The sequence below is a fragment of the Phyllostomus discolor genome, chromosome X (genome assembly GCF_004126475.2).
Source record: "Phyllostomus discolor isolate MPI-MPIP mPhyDis1 chromosome X, mPhyDis1.pri.v3, whole genome shotgun sequence".
Taxonomy (NCBI): domain Eukaryota; kingdom Metazoa; phylum Chordata; class Mammalia; order Chiroptera; family Phyllostomidae; genus Phyllostomus; species Phyllostomus discolor.
This window is the reverse complement of record NC_050198.1, coordinates 101,180,547-101,202,456: the sequence shown is the minus strand read 5'-3', so window position 1 is coordinate 101,202,456 and position 21,910 is coordinate 101,180,547. Positions and strand designations below refer to the sequence as shown.

At 34.1% G+C, this 21,910-nt stretch overlaps 1 protein-coding gene across 4 annotated transcripts; it reads right to left on the bottom strand.

Annotated features, from left to right (window-relative positions):
• Nucleotides 1-133: 133 nt before the first annotated feature.
• Nucleotides 134-21,656, bottom strand: LOC114505071 (putative P2Y purinoceptor 10). Of its 4 annotated transcripts, none has more exons than XM_036017164.1 (3): nt 21,110-21,656; nt 18,641-19,904; nt 134-4,063 (listed from the first exon to the last, which is right to left on the bottom strand). In XM_036017164.1, the coding sequence occupies exon 3, from the start codon at nt 4,009-4,011 to the stop codon at nt 2,968-2,970; it is 1,044 nt and encodes a 347-aa protein (XP_035873057.1). In that variant the 5' UTR covers nt 4,012-4,063; nt 18,641-19,904; nt 21,110-21,656; the 3' UTR covers nt 134-2,967. The 4 variants fall into 4 exon arrangements, with proteins under 4 accessions (XP_035873057.1, XP_035873059.1, XP_035873056.1 ...); XM_036017166.1 differs by having other exon boundaries at nt 18,641-18,777; XM_036017163.1 differs by lacking the exon at nt 21,110-21,656 and having other exon boundaries at nt 18,641-20,376.
• Between the last annotated feature and the right edge of the window lie 254 nt (nt 21,657-21,910).

Sequence of the window (21,910 nt, the reverse complement as noted above, 5' to 3'; positions counted from 1 at the left end):
TATATATAACTATATATATAACTATATATAGTTATATAGTTATATATATAGTTATATAGTTATAACTATATATAATTATGTATATAATTATATATAGATGAAGTTTTTCTGTATAATATAGATGAATTATAGATGAATTATATATATATATTTAAAAACCTGGTGATACTTATATTCTAAGAAATTTTTGATGTCATAAACATCTAGTCACACCTCAACAAACTGGAACTCAAATATTTGGCAACCTCAGCTATCCAAACACAGCTGACAGAACCAGGAAGGAAGTAAAATATTTCTGCATAGCCAAAATAGATGTCATAAAGTCCATAAAGTAAAACCCATACACTTTGTTCCATAGGAGATGTTCTTTTTCCATGCACACCCTTTGTAAATAAAATAAAACAAGCAGAATTTTACTCATTTTTATTAAATTTAAACTCTGTTATAACTAGTTTGATTAGTGTACTTTCTAAGCTATAAGATATTAGAAAGTGTTAATTAAAATTATAAGGACTTTATTAGAGAGTCCTACTGACAATGGCAACAAGTATAAATAGATAGCCTAAAATTGGTGGGAAAATAAGCCCTTAAAAATAAAATATATAAGAACTAAAAATTCATAGGGCCGATTTAGTGTAGGTACAAGCAATTCTACAGATTTCAATAGCTTGGAGAGAAGAAAATGTGTATAATACAATAATCAATGTTTATAATGACCCTCAGTCATCCTGAAAAGATTACATTAAATGTTAGAGTTGAAGCTCTTCTTAAATAATAACAATATCAATACTAATAATAACAAAAATAATCATTTATAAAGTTCTTTGGAGTTTAGAAAGCACATTCTAAAAAGTTTGTCTCATATTAAGGCCATCTAGTCCAGCTCCCTCATGAACAAGTACTAAAAACAAAAACAAACAAAAAAAAAAAACTAACTTCCTCAAAGTCACATAGCTTACCAGTGGAAGACCCAAAATTAAGATTCTGGCCCTGTGAATCTGGATGAATAGTTCTTTCATACACCATGTCCTCTTGTTTAAAACAAACTGCTTAGGTGGGTAGGAAATAATATATTTTAGAAACACTTTCAGGTAAAATGGTGTTTTCAATATTTAGGTACTTAAAGAGATAATCATTTCTATAGAACATATAGGACACAACTTGGCTAAAATATAGATCCCTAAATAACTTCAGAGAACTTGAGTTTTTTCTGTTTTCTTTAATCCCCCTGTGGTAAATATTGCCTGTTCTTGTTTTGCTAGGCAGTCATTATTACAAAAAAAATTCACACAAATAAAATATTTTGTGAATTTCCAATCATATAAAGAAAATATTCTCAGAAATGCATCATTAGGCAGTTTTGTCATTGTGAGAACACCACAGAGTACACTGACACAAACCTACATGGTAGAACCTACCACACACCTAGAGTATATGATATAGCCTTTCACTCCTAGGTTACAAGCCTATATAGCATATTATAACACAATAACAAATAACAACACAGTATTAAATCAAGTACAAGAGAAAATAATGCAATCAGGAGACATGGTAAACATGAGATGTATCTGCTTGCTGCCAGCTAATACAGCAAGTAAACATTTTTTCATAAGTAGAAAAAGTAGACTGTAAAACAATAAAAATAGTATAGAGAATATATAAATCAGTAATATAGTCACTTATCATGATTATCAAACATTTTGTACTGTATATAATTATATGTGCTATACTTTCACATGACTGGAAGCACATAGGTTTGTTTACACCAGCATTACCACAAACACATGAGTAATGCATTGCACTATGACATTATGATGGCTACGACATTACTGGGCAATAAGAATTTCTCAATCCCATTATAATTTTATGAGAACACCATTATATCTGGTCCATCATTGACTGAAAGGAAACATTGTTATTCGGTACATGACTGTAGTTTTATAAAACTAACCACTGCCTTTTAAAATACTATAATAATAAAAACTGTTATATGAAATTTTGTTTCCAATTTCCAATGGGAGTGATTTGTGTTACAAAATGATTTAACCAAAGTAATTTTAACATAATTTTTTATTTTTCATTTATAGTGAGATTCAATTCACCAACGTTCTCCTTATATATATCTTTACCTGTAAGAAATGAGGTCCATCTGGAAAACTATATGCATGTGTGTAAGCCCTCATTGTTTAAATCTATCAAGCAAAATTTTGACTGAGGTTGTATGCAGGTGAATTCATCTAGGAAGACCATGTCACAATTGATTTTAATGAATAAAAAAATATTTGCTGAATGAGTACCAATACATGAAATCATGCATCACAACACACATACTCAGACACACCCTAGCAAAGAGCTTTCATTGCAAACCCTGAAACTAAACTTTGTGGAATAAGTTAGAACACAGTTTTTTTGTATGTTTAAGCTGTATGTGCTGTGTGTCAATCTGTTGACATTTTTGAGATATTTGGGATGAATCTGAATTGTTTGTTTCTCCAAGGGGAGAAAGTACAAGTATCATAGACATTTTAAATTACAAGAATAAGAGTTCTCATAATTCCTAATTTAATAAACCTTTCCTCTTTTGTCTACATTGTTCAAGTAGTGTGTTATTTTCTAAATAAAGCTAGAATCATATTATTCTCATGCACATTTTAAACATTTCAAAAATTTACCTATATATCTACTGGTTTTCAATTTTTGTAAAAGAAGGTGAAAAGACTGGGCCCATTGCTGAGGAAGAGGTGTATGATTCATTCCGTTGCCCCTCAGTTTTCTATATTTTCTTATATTTACATTGGTACATAAAATATAGGCATGGATAGCTCTTTCAAAAGACTAATTTTGAAAATGAAAGAAAGGGGGATATGTTTTGCTAAAGCAGTCAACAACACCATTTTTTAAGAATCATGTTGAAGGTGACATAGCTATATTGATAGAGCATATAGATCATTCCCACTAATTATTTAATTATGTTGTCTTGGAATCATCCAAAAATTCAAGCGAGATAGCTTGAAGATCCTCATTTCTGTGATGAATTTCTAAAACACTGTCCTTGCATCTCACACATGACTGAAAAACCACACTACCATGTTCCGAAAATCTATCACGAAATTCTGAGGTCATAAAATAATATACAACTGGATCAAGACAGCAGTTCAGATTTGCAAGACACAGGGAAATGATGTGGAAACATAGAGTACTCTTGATAAGGGAGCAGTTTGAAAACACATCTTGCTTCACCATCATAAAAAGTGGGAAGTTGAGGTGATAAGGTGTAAAACACACAATGAATACCACTGCACACATCAGAACCATCCACAAAGCCTTTTTTCTCTCTTTGGTATTCTGAGGGGGAGCTTGGATTTCCTGTAAAGATTTTCTCATTTTCCATGTACAATAAGTAATAATTATAACAGGTAACACAAACCCTCCAAGTTCAGCTATAGTTACCATGGCAATGGAGGAAGCCATACTAATGGGTTGAAGCCTTAAATCGGCAAAGCAGAACTCAGTGTTGTTGGCTAAGCCAGTACTTCTCAGAATTGGAAGTGGCAAACAGGCAGTGCCCACGGTGACCCAGATGGCAGCACTGATGCCCACATCGTACCTACGCTTCCAGTCTCTGGCCCTGAAGGGCTTGAGAAGAAAGAAGCACCTCTGAAGGCTGATGCAGGTCAGGAAGCAAATGCTGGCGTACATGTTGAGATACTTCAGGTAGAAGCACAGCAGGCAAAGGGGTGTCTGGAAAGGCCAATGGTGGTTGATGTAGTAGTAAATCCGGAGGGGTAAAGACAGCACATGAGCAAGGTCAGCCACAGAGAGGTTGATCATGAAAATGATGGCTTTATTTTTCTTGCTGATGAAGCGCCACAGAACCCACAAGGCTATGGTGTTGGCCAGAAGTCCAGGGATGAAAATGGTAATGTAGGTGGTTGCATAGAGGGTGTACTGAAATGGCATTTGGAGGTCAGTGCACTTTGCTCTTGTACTGTTTGTGCTGTTACTTCTCATCTTGAGGATTTATGTTCCTTTATTAAGGAAAGCACTATCAGAGCGACGATTTCTGCACAAAACAGAGTAAAAATAGCATCAAGGGCATGTCAATCCATAGTTGGATATACACATGTATTTGCTTCCCACTAAAGAAGTATGCAAGTATGGACTTTAATAAATTCAGATGGCCTTTTTTATGTAAACTGAAAATATCATGGAAATCTATAAATAGATAACAGTAGTTTGAGAAATATTTTCAAGAATCAAAAAAATCCACTGTTTTGGCAATAACCTCAGTCAGGATTTCCCTTTTGTAGTTAAGAGAATAATCAAACTTGTAGAGATAATCAACAAACAAGACCTCAGTAAAACATAGCTCCCTCAAAAAACTGTGGTACATCTACACAATGGAATATTATGCAGCAGAAAGAAAGAAGGAGCTCCTACCCTTTGTGACAGCTTGGATGGAGCTGGAGAGCATTATGCTCAGTGAAATAAGCCAGGCAGTGAAAGACAAATACCATGTGATCTCACTTTTAACTGGAATCTAATCAACAAAACAAATAAGCAAGCAAGATATAACCAGAGACATTGAAATTGAGAACAGACTGACAGTGATCAGAGGGAAGCGGGGAGGGGGATAATGGGGTAAAGAAAGGGAAGGGTCATCAAGGAACATGTATAAAGGATCCATAGGCAAAGCCAAAGGGGGTAGGATTGAGGGTGGGAGGTAAGGGTCAGTGGGGTGAGGTAGAGTAGAGGGGGGGAAATGAAGACAACTGTACTTGAACAACAATAAAAAAGAGAGACTAAACAAACAAAAAAAGCATAGCCCTGAAACATACATTCTAACATTCTCGTGCAATTCCGCATTTCAGCTTCTCAGTTGTCTCCATCTTTATTGTAAATTTGAAATCTAGCTGATTTCCCTATCATCAACTCTGGGCAACAGAAAATTTAATCCATTTTTACTTCAATTTTATCAGGGATTAGGTGATTCCTGGGGTAAGTATATAAACATTTGGAAATGAAACAGGATAAGAGCCTGGGAAATGGCTGGGAGGTCACCAGGTTTAGAAGGGTAGTGGCTTGGAAAAGATGGTGAAACTCAGATTATCTTTCAGAATTTAGCTGAGGGAAAAATTAGTTCTGCTCATAAATCATGGCAGATTCTAGAGGCTTCTGTAACTTTAATGATCTGTGTTTATTTACAGAATTATAGTAGCTTCAGACATTCACATGTATTGAGACTATCCTTGCAACCATTTCAAAGAAAACTACCAGAGTATGGGAAGTACTACAGGGTATCTCCTGGTAGATGCAACAAAAGAAGCTGTTTCTACTTCAGCTTTCAGGAGAAGTTCAGTGAAATTTTATTAATGTAGGTAGTTACATTTTTAAAATATTTTAAAGTATACTTGGCACACATTATTATACTAGTTTCAAGTGTACAACATAGTGATTAGACACTTATGCACCTTGATAAGTCTACTCCTCACACCATAGATAATTATTACAATATTATTGACTATATTCCTTATGTTGTAATTTACAGCCCCATGGTTATTTTGTAACTAACAATTTGTATTTCTTAATCTTTTTATTTTTTCACCCAGCAACCCCCATCCTCCTGCCATCTGGCAATCATCAGTCTGTTCTCTGTATCTATGAGTCTGTTTATATTTTGTTCATTAGATTCCACATAATGAAATCATATGGTATTTGTCTTTCTCTGTCTGACTTACTTCACTTAGCATAATACCATTTAGGTCCATCCATATTGTTGCAAATAGAAAGATTTCATTGTTTTTATAGCTGAGTATTTTCCATTGTGTGTATGTATGTCTGTGCATATATTTTAGATTTTCTTTAACCATTCATCAATCAATAGACACCAAGGCTGCTTTCATATCTTGGCTATTGCCAATAATGCTGAGATGAACATCGAGGTGCATATAACTTTTTGAATTATTGTTTTCATTTCTTTGAATAAATACCTAGAAATAGATTTGCTATTTTTAACACTTTAGTATTTTTAGGAACCTCCATACTTTTTTCTAATAATGGCTGGCCCAACTCACAATCTGACCAACAGTGCACAAAGGTTCCCTTTTCTTCACATTTTTAAGAACTTCCATACTTTTTCCAATAGTGGCTGCCCCAACTTAAAATGCACAAGGGTTCCCTTTTCTCCACATACTCACCAATGTTTGTCATTTGTTGACTTCTTGATAAATAGCCATTCTGACAGGTGTGAGGTGATATCTCATTGTAGTTTTGATTTACATTTTTGTTATGATTAGTGATACTGAGCATCTTTTCATGTCTGTTGACCATCTGCATGTCTTCTTTGGAGAAATGTCTATTTTTAACAATTGTAGTTGTTATAAAGTTCTTTCCTCTAATGAATCAAAATCTGTCATTTCAATCTAGTTCTGCCTATCAAAGCCAAGTAAAGTCCTGTTATACAAGAAACACTGCAAATATCTAAAGACAGCCATCCTGTCCTCTCTCAAATCTTGTTTTTATTCAGGTAAGACATTCATTTCTAAAATGGTATGATCCTTGCTCTTGTTTTTGTTTTTTTGGATCAGAACATTATTGCTTTTGGCAAAAATCCACTATACTACTCTTTGTTTTAACCTTGAAAATGGCAGTTTAACTACCCAAAAGTTTGATATTTTTAGGAAATATAACTTAAGTGCTTACTTGTAGAAAAATAAAGAATAAATGAGCTTTTAATGATTCCTTTTACTTTTTATTGCTTGCAAAGACAGTTAGTTTGCTTCATATTTCATGTACTTAAAGAGAAAATGAGACAGATTCAACCTTAACTGAAAGCAACATAGCGTCCAAGAAAGTGCCTTCTTAACCCTAAGCACAAGCAATTTAAAAAGTTTTAAGATTAAGTTAACCCACACACTGCTCACATAATGCCAAATAGACTGTTTGATCCTTTTGCACCGACTAGATGGGATTTTCAAATAGGCTGTATTTACTAACTGACATCTCATTGCAGTGAAGCAATCAGCTCATTTAATTAAATAACTTTTAATGTTATTTTAACTGAATCGACCATTTTGCTGAATTGACCAGTTTGTCTAGCAAATTGTAAATATCTCTTTTGTGGTTTGTTTATCCACTCAACTAAAATAATTGATCTCATGTTCTGCATAATCAACCTAAAGAAAAAAAGTATGTAAGCTTGAACCTGAATTAATTTTGAAATAAAATTAATATTTTAGAGAATAGCTGATATACATGAAGTCATCTCTGATTATCTTTAGATTGGTTATAATAACAGTTAATAATCAGTGGGTGTCTACTTTGGGCAAGGTGCTATACTAAGTAATTTATACACACTCTGGCTGTCAATCATAAACAGCAATACCATGCAACAATAAAATATTACCACCATTTTACAGATGGGGAAACTAAAGCCCCAAGAAAGGTAAAGCTCACTTCCTCCAAGAAGCCTTCCCTGACTTCTAATTCCATGGAGTCTATTCTGTTGCCCAAAATGGCCCGCAACCTCATACATACCAAAAACTCATTATTACTTCTTCCTTTCCTCCATAGTAAGTGTCTTAAACATAGCTGGTATCTACCAAGTGTTTTTTGAGTGAATGACTGGATGCATGATGAATGGATAAATCAGGGGGAAAAAGTCCCAGTGAGAGGAAGTGAATGAGTGTCTGGGGAATTAGAATTTAGCTGTGATGTTTGATTTGACCACCAGGTGTCAGACGTATACCAACATTCAAATATCTTGATATTTAACACATAATTTGTTTTAAAATTCAATTAAGGGAGAAACCATACAAAAGGAGAGAAGTATCAACAATCTCCTGTGCAATGACTGGAGAAGAATTCTTTAAAGGGTATTTTAAAGAGTTTGCATTTTTTTCAGCCTCCATACTTTCTCATGTAGTTCTCTGAGGTTGTTTTATAAATTTATTACATATTCTTAGAATATTAAAGCTGTTAAAGTTCATCAGGATCTGATCTTGCAACTTTTTACAGATGAGAAAACAAAGGCCAAAAAACAGGGAAATTAAATTTTCCAAATTCACATAGAAAATTACTGGCAAAACCACAGAGCAATTTTTATTTTTCCAAGAAACTGTAATATGAAAACCATATTTTTGTAATTATATAATAATAATACAAACTTTCAGAAATAAACCTATGCCAGATTTCAAATACTAACCTTGACAGTGAACTGTTAGAATAAGAAGGATTAGTTCTTTCCAAATATTCCAGGAAAAATACAGTGTTTTTAAAAACAGAATGAGTATTCTTAGTCCCTAAAGATAAGATTGTGCAAAATCTGCTTATAAGTCTTAGATTAGGTTGTTTCTAAACCTTCATTATTTTTTCACACAAGGGATAGAGTTTCACATTAGAAAATAGAGATAAGTAAAAACAAACCAAATATATATCACCAATATTTCCATTGCTAACATTTTGGTGGATAACACTCTACTTTCTTTTTAAGCTAATAAATCTATAAATAAAAGCATGTGTAGATATTTTACCTAAATTTGACTCATGTTCACATACATTTTATAATCAGTTTGTATTTGATCATAATTATGAATATAGTATCTTGTCAATATATATCTAAATAATCATTTTAATGCATCCTTAGAATTCTACCAGAATTGTGTATCATAATTTATTTTTCTAGTGCACATTGAGCTTCATAGTCATATTTTCACTCTTAGAAACAATGCCTCAAAAAACATTCTTGTACACACATCTGAGGAACTAATTTCCTTTCAATGAGCTCTTGAAAGTGAAATTTCTAAGCTTTTGATGTATAATGTCTTCAGGAAGGTATCCTGTATGAAATTCCAAAGCTGATACTCTTCCCCATAACACCACAATGTCAGCTCTTTTGGTTTTCCAAATATGTCAAGTTCTTTTTAGCTGGAGGAAGAAGTATTCTGACTCATTCTTTAAGGTCTACCTCAAAGCAACTTCCTCTACCTAGTCACAAATCAATCCAAACAGAATTTATTATTCTCACCTTAATGCAATGGTTCTCCAACTTGAGCATGCTTTAGAAACATTTGGAGGGCTACCCCTCCTAGAGTTTCTGATTTCGTAGGTCAAGGTTAGGGCCCAAGAATTTATACTTCTAAGAGTCCCATGTGATCCACGGACCATTTGTTTAAAACTACTTCTCTAATGCACTGTTTAGACCAGCAAGGATTGTGTTATCTGAGAAACCATGTATTATCTCCTAACAAATATTGTGAATCATTTAATTACTGGTATAGACTGAATGTTTTTATGCTCCCTTCAAATTCATGTGTTGAAACATAATGGCCACTGTGATGGTATTTTGAGTAGGGTCTTTGGGAGGTGATTAGGCCATCAGGGGATTAGTACCTTTCTAAAAATGAGACCACAGAAAGCTCCCTTGCTCCTTCCGCCAATGAACAGACTACTGTCCATGAGCCAGGAAGTGGACTTTTACCAGACACTAAATCTCATGGCATCTTTATCTTAGACTTAGCCTCCAGAACTGTGAGAAATACATTTTATTAAAACAACTCAGTCTATAGTATATTTGTTATAGCAGCCCAAACAGACTAAGACAACTAATATATTCTTTCCACTTTGAATGAAGAAACTCACACAAAAGTTTGTGACCTAATTTTCATAACTGTGCAGTACAATCTGGTCTATTTATCTTCATTCCATTATTTCTCCTGTGTTGACCATGTGGAACAAAAATGATAAAACAAAACAAAAATAAATATAAAAATATTCTATTGTGTTTAGGTTTTAGAAAGAAATAAGGATTTCTTTTTTTTAAATCTGCAGTTCTTGTAATGTTATAATAAAAAGTTGAGCTTTTAATAGTCTTTTCTACCACAATTGACCTTTGAGAAAAACCTAATAAACTTATCTGAAACATTCATATTCAGCTGATTCAATAAGAGGGGTATAAGGGGACTAAATGGTAATAAAAATATAGTAAAATAATTCATGATTCAAAAAAAGAAAATGTTTAAATAAAATATAAATAAATATTGTTATTAATTTTCAGAATAACCACTGATTTATGGATTATATAAACCATGTTTCTAAAATATGTTTTATAGAAAAGTAAACTGTGTCATCTCAGAATTCCAATATTCTCCTTTGTTGTGAAAAACAAAGATACTTAAGTTTAATCCAAGCAAAAAATTCATTTGTTTTAAGATTTTTCATCAGCTTTTTAAAAATTGAATTTATTAGAGTGACACTGGTTTGAAAAATCATACAGGTTTCAAGTGTATAACTCAATAAAACATCATCTGCACACTACATCATGTATCCATGAGCCCAAGCAAAATTTCATTCTGTCCCCACTCCCCCCCCACTTTGCCCACCTCCTTTTATCCCCTATACCCTTTCTCTCTGGCTATCACCATGCTGTTGTCTGTGTGTACGTGTTACATATATGAGATCATATGGTATTGTCTTTCTCTGACTTGCTTATTTTGCTTAGCATAATATTCTGGAGGTCCATCCATACTGTTGGAAAAAGGTAAGAGTTCCTTCCTTTTTACAGCCACATAGAATTCCATTGTGTAAACATCTTTTTTATCCACTCATGTACCGATGGATACTAGGGCTGCTTCCAAATCTTGGCTATCGTAAATAATGCTGCTGTGAAAATAGAGGTGCATCTGTTTTTTTATGATTAGTGTTTCAGGATTTTTACAATATATCACCAGAAGTGGGATTGCTAAATATATTTGCAAATGATACATCTGATAAGGGGTTAATTTACAAAATATATAAACAACTTACACAACTCAACACCAGGAAGACAAACTATCCAATTAAAAAATGGGCAGTCTGAAAAGACATTTCTCGAAAGAAGACATACAGATGGCTAATAGACATGAAAAAATGCTAAACATCACTAGCCATCAGAGAGATGAAAAATAAAAACATAATGAAATGTCACCTCACATCTATCAGAATGGCTATTGTCAAAAAATCAACAAACAACAAATGTTAGTAAGATGTGGAAAAAGATGACCATTTTAATTTTTTGAGGAAATTCCATATTGTTTTCCACAGTAGATGCACTAATCTGCATTCCCACCAACAGTGCAGACACAAAATAAGCCAGTCAGAGAAAGACAATACCATATGATCTCACTCATATGTGGAATCTGATGAACAAAATAAACTTACAAACAAAATAAAACCAGAGGTTTTTGAATGAATCCAGACTCCCACTACATCCCAGGAACAGCCAGCTCCCATAATCCATGGAGCATCCTATGACCCAGGTTCTCAATAAGCTCCCCACAAAAAAAAACCCATTCAAGTATTGGACTGATCCCTACACTCAGATACTGGGGCCACCCTATTGGTCCCTAGCATTAATTGACTCCATTGTATCCAGGACCCAGGATTACCTGCATAGACACTGGGCTCAAGTCCATCACTACAGACTGGAGAGCCAGGCCCTTCCCCCAGATGCAGTCACAAGACTGATTCCCATGTATCCAAACAACAAGCCTAACTAACTACTTGCTGACCCAATAACAAGAATGGCAGGCTCAAAAACACCAGTAGCAGTACGACCCATGGACACCACCAGACAGCCCACTATAATCTCTGGGTGTGCTGGTTGGTAAAAAATTTTGTCTGCCCAAGCCAGTCTATAAATAATGAACAAGGTGCCTACATCCTTAAAGATCATGAATAATCAATGAAATATGACTGCACAAAAAGAAACTAATTAAAACATCAATGACTTCCCCTAAGGAAATGGAAATCTATGAAGTACCTACTCATAAAAAAGAATTCAGAATAATCCTCTTAGAGAAATTTAGTGAACTACAAAAGAACATAGAGAAAACACTAAATGAAACTTTTAAAAATTCATTGGCCCATAGAAATTAAACAAAAAAATTTAAAAATGAAACAGCAGTGCAAGATTTAAAGAATTGACCAAACTGAAGAATTCAATAGGGAGCTTCAACATCAAGCATGACCAATCATAATAAAGAAATTAGTGAACTATATATAAGAAACAACAGTTGAAATCATCCTGAGAAGGAAGCAAAAATAAATAAATAAAAAGAGTAAAAAAAAAACCACCTATATGAATTATGGGATATCATTAAAAGAAACAATCTATGCATAAATTGTAATCACAGAAGGGGAAGAAGGAGAATTGTTTTTCTACTCTTTTGCAGAAGGCTTATTTAAAGAAATGTTGGCTGAGAACTTCACCTATGTGGGAATAGATTTAAAAACTGAGTTCAAGAAGCTAATAGGTCATCCTAAAATTTGAACCCCAAAAGATCTCTTCCAAGAAATAGTATGCTAATGCAGTATGAATCAAAGACAAATAAAAATTTAAAAACAGTACAAAAACAAAATCCTTTTATATAATAAAACCCTTTTAAGACAGAAACCATGCTGGAAAATAAAACTGCCAATTAAGAAAACATTGCCTGGCAAAATTGTCTTATAGGAATTAAGGAGAGTTAAGACTTTTCAAAACAAGCAAAACCTGAGAGAGTTCATCACTACTAGAACTTTCTTAGAGGAAATTTTGAAAGTAGTTCTTCAAGCTGAAATAAAACTATGATAACTAAGAACAAAACATGAAGCTATAATACATACTGGTAAAGGTAAGTAAACAGTAAAATTCAGAATACTCCAGTATTGTAGTATGATGTTGTGTTAATCATTTAACTATAATATAAGTTTTAAAAACAAAAGTATTACAAATAAGTGTAGATACAATAATTTTTAATGGATACATGATATAAAAAGTGGTAAATTATGATAACAAACAATAAATATGTGGTGAGGGAGTAATAGGATACAGTTTTTTGTACGCAATCTAAGTTTAGTTATTATCAGCCCAAAATAGTCTGTTACATCTATAAGATGTTTTATGTAAGTCTCAAGATGACCACAAAGCAAAAATGTACATCAGATATACAAAAAGTAAAAAGAAAGAAATCAAAGCATACCACTATTGAAAATCACTAATTTACAAAGGACAGCAAAAAAAAAAAAGAAAGAAAGAAAGAGACAAAATAACTAGACCACAACAATTAACATGTGTTTTATAATTTCATACCTATCAATAATTACTATAAATATAAATGCATTAAATTCTCTAACCAAAAAGCATAGGCTTATTTAAGGGATTAAGAAATAATACCCAACTATATGCTGCCTAAAAGAAATTCACCTCAGATGTAAGAACACACAAAGGCACAAAGTGAAAAAAGAGAAAAAGATATTGCATGCAAATGGAAAATAAGAAAAAGCAAGGGTAGCTATACCTGTATAAGACAAAACAGACTTTAAAAAAATATATAAAGAGACAAAGAGGGTCATTATTCAAGATTTAACAATTGTAAATATACAAGTACCATATGTTGAAGAGATTACCTTTCAGTTAATGGGTATTCTTGCTCTCTTCTCAAACATTAGGTTACTGTGACTTCCAGCCAAGATGGAGGCATAGGTAGACATGCTTCACCTCCTTCCATAACCAGAAGGAGGATAACAACCAATCTAAAAAGAAAAAATAATCAGAACTTCCAGAAAAATGTAACTGTATGAAAATCTGACAACCAAGGATTTAAAGAACAAACATTCATTCAGGCTGGTAGGAGAGGTGGAGACAGGCAGCCAGGGCAGAGAGAATGCAGTATGTCATGGCGAGGCAGTGGTGACAGTGGCTGGTGAGAAGGACGGCCCCACATTTACATGAGGCAGATAAAAAAAAAGAAGAGACAACAAAGGAGTAATCGATCCTAGCCCCAGGCCAGACCACACAGCCCAAGGTTCCGGTGCCAGCAAATAAAGCCTCATAACTTCCCACTGTAACCAGTGGGGGTTGGGGTGGCAGAAGAAACTGCCAGTCTCTCAGGAGAGTCTGTTTAAAGGCCCACAGGGCCCTAGAATGTACACAAAACACTCACTTGGGGAATCAGCACCAGGGAAGCAGCTAGAAGGGCATCAGTCACTTATAGGAAGTAGGGGAAGTGACTGCAAGTGAGGTGAGAGCCAAGAAAGTGGCATTGTTCCCTCTCTGACCTATCCTCCACAAACAGTGCCATAAAGCAGCAAAGCAAGTTGCCCTGTCCTGGCAAATTACTAAGGCTCTGTCCCTTACAATGTAACAGGTGTGCCAACACAGGGAGTCAAAGCAGCTCTACATAATATACAGAAACACAGGGAGGCTACCAAATTGAGGAGATGAAGAAATATGGCCTAAATGAAAGAGCAGAACAAAACCCCAGAAAAAGAGCTAAGTGACATGGAGATAACCAACCTGTCAGATGCAGAGTTCAAAACAATGATGATCAGGATGATCAGAGAAATTATTGAGTACAGCCACAAAATAAAGGAAGAAGTGAAGGCTACACAAAGTGAAATAAAGAAAAACATGTGGGGAACCAACAATGAACAGAAGAAGCCAGGGTTCAAATCAACGATTTGAAACAGAAAGAAGAGATAAACATTCGCCTGGAACAGAAAGAAGAAACAAGAATTCAGAAAAATGAGGAGAGGCTTAGGAACCTCTGGGACAACTTTAAGCACTCCAATATCCAAATCATATGGGTGCCGGAAGGAGATGAGGAAGAGCAAAAAACTGAAAACTTATTTGAAAAAATAATGAAAGAAAACTTCCTTAATTTGGTGAAAGAAATAGATATACAAGTCCAGGAAGCTCAGAGAGTCCCAAAGAAGTTGGACCCAAAGAGGGCAACATCAAGACACATCATAATTAAAAAGCCAAAGGTTAAGATAAGGAAAAAATGTTAAAAGCATCAAGAGAAAAATCAGAGAGTTACCTACAGAGAAGTTCCCATAAGATCGTCAGCTGATTTCTCAAAAGAAACCTTGCAGGCAAGAAGTATTCAAAGTGATAACAAGCAAGGACCTACATCCAAGATTACTCTTTCCAGCAAAGCTATCATTTAGAATGGAAGGGCAGATCAATTGCTTCCCAGATAAGGTCAAATTTAAAGGAGTTAATCATCCCCCAGCCCTTATTCTATGAAATGTTAAAGGGACTTATCTAAGAAAAAGAAAATGATAATAAAAAATATGAACATTAAAACAGCGATACATTTACAACTATCAACAATTGAATCTAAAAAAAAAAAAAACTAAGCAAGCAACTAGAACAGGAACAGAATCATAAATGGCGATCACATGGAGCATTATCAGTGTGTGGAGAGGGGAGGATGAAGGGGAAAGTACAGGGAATGCGAAGCATAAATGCTAGATACAAAATAGACAGGGGAATGTTAAGAATAGTATAGGAAATAGAGAAGCCAAAGAACTCATATGTACAACCCATGGACATGAACTAAGTGGGAGGGGATTGCTGGAGAGAATAGGGGGAGCAGGCAGAAGGAGGCAAAGGGGAAAAATGGGTCAACTGTAATACCATAATCAATAAAATATACTTAACAAAAATATTAGATGACTGTAAATACATAGAATTATTACTTGGTTCTTGATTTAGTCCACCAGTGTACGTATCAGTTTTTATGCCAATACCATATTGCTTGATTAATATTGCATTGTAATATTGCATTTTTGTTTGTTTTTTTAGTTTTTTATTGTTGTTCAATTACAGTTGTCCCCATTTTTCCCCCATTAGTCTCCCTCACCCACCCCCCACCTTCCACATTCAGTCCTACCCCCTGTTGCCTTTGTCCATGGGTACTTTTTACATGTTCCTTAACTTGATCCTTCTCCTTCTTTCCTCATTATCCCTCTCCTCCCCTCTGGTCACTGTCAGTTTGTTCTTTATTTCCATGTTTTAAATAAGAAAGTTTAATGCCTCCAAGTTTGTTCTTCTTTCTTAGGATTGCTTTGACTCTTTGGGGTCTTTTGTTCTCTATGAATTTTCAATAGTTTTTTCTATTTCTGTGAAAAATGCTTTTGGAGTTTTGATACAGATTGCATTGAATATATAGATCATTTTGGTAATTATAAACATTATAATAAACCTAATAATATTAATTCTTTTAACTTATGAACACCAGATCTTTTCATGTGTTTGTGTTTTCTTCACATTCATCAAAATCTTATAGTGTTGGTATATAGATCTTTCACCTCCTTGGTTAAATTTATTCCTAACTTTTTAATATTTTTGCTATTATAAATGAGATTGTTTTTTATTTCTATTTCAGATAATTTGTTCTGAGTGTATAGAAACACAATATTTTGTATTCCCATCTGTATTGTACAACTCTACTAATTTTTTTTATTATTTCTAACAGTTTATTGGTGAAATATTTAGGATATTCTCTACATAAGATTATATCATATGCAAACAGAGACAATTTTCCACTTATATTCCTATTCGCATGCCTTTTATTTCTTTTTCTTGCTTTATTGCTCTGGCTAGGACATCTGTACTATAAAGAATAGGAGTTGTGAGAGTGTCTACTCTTGTCTTATTCATGATCTTAGAGACAAAACCTTGCATCTTTCACCATCAACCATGATTTTAGCTGTGGGCTTCTTATATATGCTGAGATACATTCTACATATTGAAGTATATTTTAGCATGTATTCTTGTACATATAAACAAACCTATTCTGACATTTATGTGGAAAAGGCAAAGGAGCTAAAACAATTATGAAAAACAAAACTAAATTTGGAACAATCACATTACCCAATTTTAAGACTTACCATATGGGGAAAATAATCAAGACTGTGTAGTATTGGCAGAGGATGAGATATATAGATTAAGGAAACAATAGGAAATTAAGAAATAGATCCACTGTTACTTTTACAAAGCAGACTGATATTTTTATAAAGGTATAAAATTCAATAAAGAAAGAATAGTTTGTCAATAAATGATGTTGGTACAATTAGAATCCATCTATAATCAAAAATAAAGTCATGTTGAGCTAAACCTCATATCCTATATAAAAATTAACTCACAATTGATCTTATGTGCAATTTAAAATCTATAAAACTTTTAGATGAAACATAGAAAATCTTCAGGATTTAGGGCTTGGTAAAATGTTCTTAGATATGCCACCAAAAGAATGACCCAAAAAATAAACAAAATCAACATGTTGACCTTCACTAAAAATTAAAACTTTTCTTTATAGAAGAGAATAAAAACTTTACTCTTCTTTTTTTTTTTCTTAATTTTTTTTTAAAGATTTTATTTATTTATTTTTTAGGGAGGGAAGGAAGGGGGGGGGCGGAGAGAGAGAGAGAGAGGGAGAGAGGGAGAGGGAGAGAGAGATCAATGTGCGGTTGCTGGGGGTTATGGCCTGCAACCCAGGAATGTACCCTGGCTGGGAATCGAACCTGGGACACTTTGGTTCCCAGCCCGCGCTCAACCCACTGAGCTACGCCAGCCAGGGCTAAAACTTTACTCTTCTTAAGAGAATAAAATACCAACCACAGACTTGGAGAAAATTCTTGCAAGCCACATATCCAAAAAGGACTTTCATTTATATAAAGAACTTTCAAAAATCAACAGTAAGAAAACAAAGAATCCAATTAGAAAATTGGCAAAAGACATAGACAACTCACTGATGAGCATATTAAGAGATATTCAATATCACCAGCCTTTAGAGAAATGTTCATTGAAACTACAGTGAAATACCATACATACCTATTAGAATGTATATTATTAAAAAATACTGGCAATAAGTGCTGACTAGGATTAACAACTGGATCTCTCATGATTGCTGTTAGAAATGGTAAATGATACAACTACTCTGAAAATCACTTTGGCAGTTTTTATATAAAAGTAAATATCCACTTACTGTATAAGCTACATATTCCACACTGGTAGCTACTAAAGAGAAATCAAAACATGACTTTCTACACAAAAACTTGTCCGTTAATTTTCATAGCAACAATATTTTTAATATCCCAAAGATGGAAACAATATCCTTCAGTGGGTAAATAAATTTTAAAAACTGTGGTACATCTGGAAAATGGAGTAGCATTCAGCAATAAAATACTAGAACCAACTATTGACATGCACAATGAGTGGCATAGGTCTCAAGGACATTATACTAATTTTAATAAGCCAGTATGAAAAGTTAACATTTATATAACATCCTCAAAATAACAGAATTATAGAGATGGAGAACAACAAACATATCAGTAATTGCCAGAGTGTTAGGGATGGGAAGAATTGTGAAGTAAAGATGTAGCACAAAGGTAATTTTTGTTGTTGTGGGTCATGGGCTCTAATTTTGAATGTTGATTTTGGTGGTGGTTACACAAATATATACATGTTATAAAATGTCATTGAATTATACATACACACAAATTAGTGCATGTAAAAATTGTCAGAATCTAAATAAAGTCTGTAGTTTACTTAGTATTATTCCAATGTCAGTTTTGTGCTTTGATAATGTGCTATAGTTTCAAAGGATCTTATTAGTGGGGAAAGCTGGGTAAAGAGTACACACAGATGCTCTATACTATTTTTATAACTTCTTATGAATATAAAAATATTTCAGAACAAAAAGTTAAAAAAAGACTTCCTCTTGAAATGTGCTGAAACCCAATTGGCTAGCTGCATGAGGAAACCAATAAAAAGAGAACTCACTTTTTTTTTTCATATATAACATGCTTTGGAGAAAATCATCTTATGACTTACCAAATTCGAACTTTCCAGGCTATTCATTCTCATGAATGTTGATCCACAATTAAGAAATAGGTTTTTGCTTGGTTTTGTTTGACATACAAATTGTTCTCTGGCTTAGGCAAATACAATTACAAGTCCTTCAGAAGCCTCTGGGAGAATGGGGAAGGTAAAAAAGAAAAGTGCTTATTCTGCAACCATTGAAGTGAATCTTCCATTAGAGCCAACTGTCAGGCAAGACATTCAGGAAATTTGATGGTAAATCCGAACCAACCCCGTAGCCAGCAGAGATGCAGCAACATTGTTGTACTCTAAAGCCATAAAAGTTAACCCCATGATTGGCACTGCTCACTCTTTGGGCTGTTCATAGTTATGTTTATAGGTTGTTGGCTAGGTATGGAACATATGCATTATACACTTCTGGTTAATAAGTAGTCACGGTGTATGAAGTCAGCAAACTTCCCTTTTCATTACCCTTTATTGTCTTCCCTTTCCTCCCATTGTCCTCTTTTCAATAACCTAGTACCTTCTGAAGTGCCAGCCTTCCTTGTTTAAGAAAATATAACAGCGGGCTGATAAATCAAACTCATAAACTCATTTGCTGAATTTTCTGTAGCTTAGCCTTTATCACTTCCAGGAACATTTATAGTTCAAAAGATAGGAGGTTAGAGAAACAGTAAGAAATTTCTAGTAATACATTACTAATAGTTTTATTTCTGGTTGGAGGCAGACACACAGTTAAATCTAGGAGACATATAGGTTGGGGATGCCTTCTCCCAGTCTTAAAATAAAATGCTAAGCTGAGGCTAATTTGTAAATCTAATTCTAGTAGTATGTTATCATTTACTACCCCCCAAAATTATATGCAAGTATTATTTCCCAATCTTAAGCAATCATTTTGACCAAGTGGAAAACTGTCTCAAGCTGTAGTGAATAATTTCTCAGTCATCTAGGACACTCACATTCACAGCTGCAGTAAGCAAGACCTCAGTAAAGTCAGCCAACAGCAAACCCTCCCTCCCCCTAGGACTCTAACAATTTAGTAAATACCTAGTCCCTACTAAGAACAAGCTTTAGGTTAACCTTTGGTAGTAGGGATACAGTGGTGATTAATTTCCTCCCTCTTCCAACCCAGCCTCAGAAGCTGGTTAAATAATTAGCCTCCTCTAAGTTAACTCAAGTTAACTGGCTAGGTGATTGAGGGAAGGGGAGCAGATTGGGGTGAAAAAACTCAATCCAGAGTTTCCAAGTCTGCTGAGGAGGTCCTGTCTTCATATTCCTGCCAAAACACAATTTCAGGGGAAGATCAGTCCAAGGAAAACTGCTGACCTCAGCTCTTCTGGAGGTTCCCAAAGCCCTGCAGCTGCCTTGCCTGCCTGGGTTTCATACACTGTCCCAAGTCTCAGCCACTTTGGAACTGCTTCGTTGGAGGAAAAGCCCCACCTATACTTGTGGTCAAAAAGATTAAGTAGAGCTGCTTTCAATATCCAACATTATGCTGCCACTTGGCAACCATAATATGCAGTTAGTGCCATCCTGTGAGTCATGCTCATGTAGAATACAGCTGTTAGTTACATTTTGTTTCTGGAAAATAAATCCAGTAGTAAAATAAAGTCTTTATCCTTATATTTCATTGTAAAAATCATTATTGAGTCATCTTTATTAAAAGGGAATTTAGTATCTCCAACTGTTTAATCTGGGGGGATTCAATATATACAAAACACACTGAAGATATCAATATGAATAGATCTCACTGATACCTTGGATGACTTGCACTAACTTCTCTAGGATGTATATAATTTTTACATATTCTAAATAATCTTACATATTTAATCATCAAACTCCAAGTGTGAAATTACCAGGCTTTTTTTAAAAGGCAACGCCTATTTTCTCATTTCAAGTAAGGAAAATGGAGGAAATTCCTTCTAACAAAGACAGCACACATTTGGATCTACTTCTTAAAATATTTCCCATGTTCTCAAATTAAAAATACATCCAAAGAAATGTTTATCATAAATTGAGAATCTGCCCCTCTGAGATTTGACAGCTGTGCTAGATTCTTGGGCTTGATAAAATCCTTTTGTGCTATTTCAAGCTCTCAAGTCCCACCCCAGAACGCATGCATGGAAAATGTCCCAATCAAAGGAAACATGTCAAATCTCAGCTTATGAAAAGATTTAGGCATTTAAATGTATTTACCATTTTTATGCTGCTTAATTTGGTTGACAAAACCCTGGGTTTAAATTTTTAAGTTTTTCCCCTCCACTGCTCACACTAACAGAAATTTGTTTAATCAACCACTATCCGACTTTTAACATCAATTTGTTAGGAGCAATGTTTAAGTCTGGATTCCTGGTTTATGTCAATTGCATATTACATTGTAGAGAAAGGAGCTTTCCCTCTAGACAGCCACATTTCCTTATACAAAACATGCAGCAGTTTCAATGACCATTTTAACCGTTTAAACTTATAAATAGATATTACCTCACTGTAGTCTCCATTCTTCATAACAATGTATCCTTTAAAAAAGTAAGATATTAGCAGATTCAGGATTACATTTTCAGTGGAGGCAGCAGAAACTCACATTGTTGTTTTCAATTCAGAGAGATTTTTAAGTTCTATTTTTTATTGCATGAAGAGAAAGCCAAGAACCTTACCCTTTCTACCCAGATATCCGGTAGAGAACTGCAGGCTGGTACAGCTACAAGAGGAAATAACGTAGTTTATTGAGTAAAACAAAACAAAAAAAAAAAATCGTTTACCTCTAATGAGAAGTAGAACTGTTCGTCAGCATCATTCAGTTGTTTAGGAAAGCATTCCCCTTAGAGGATATTGTGGGCAAAGAAAATTGAAATTTTGGCTTTGATAAATTCAGAGTTTCCATGAGTTGTACACTTCAATCAGGAACAGAGTATGTGACTTTAATTTGCCATGCATTACCACAGTTTTCTCAGTTTATTCTGAAAGTTTAAACTATAAAAACCCAGTTAACTGTTGGAATTTTACTTTTTGTTTCAAAATGAAATAAAAATAAGTTTCAATATCTTTAAAATATAATGTTTTTAAAATGTTGATTTTAAAACAGAGAATATTAAATATTGCTTTTTATTATTCTCCATCGTCTATCCAAGTGTTTTGTTTTTTACCATGACTTCTTCCTGCTTCACAGTCTTGCAGAGGAATTCACATGTTTTTTTAAACAAAAATATTTTTATTGAACGTATTGGCGTGACATTGCTTAATAAAATTATATAGGTTTTGAAACTGGAAAAGACACCGACATTC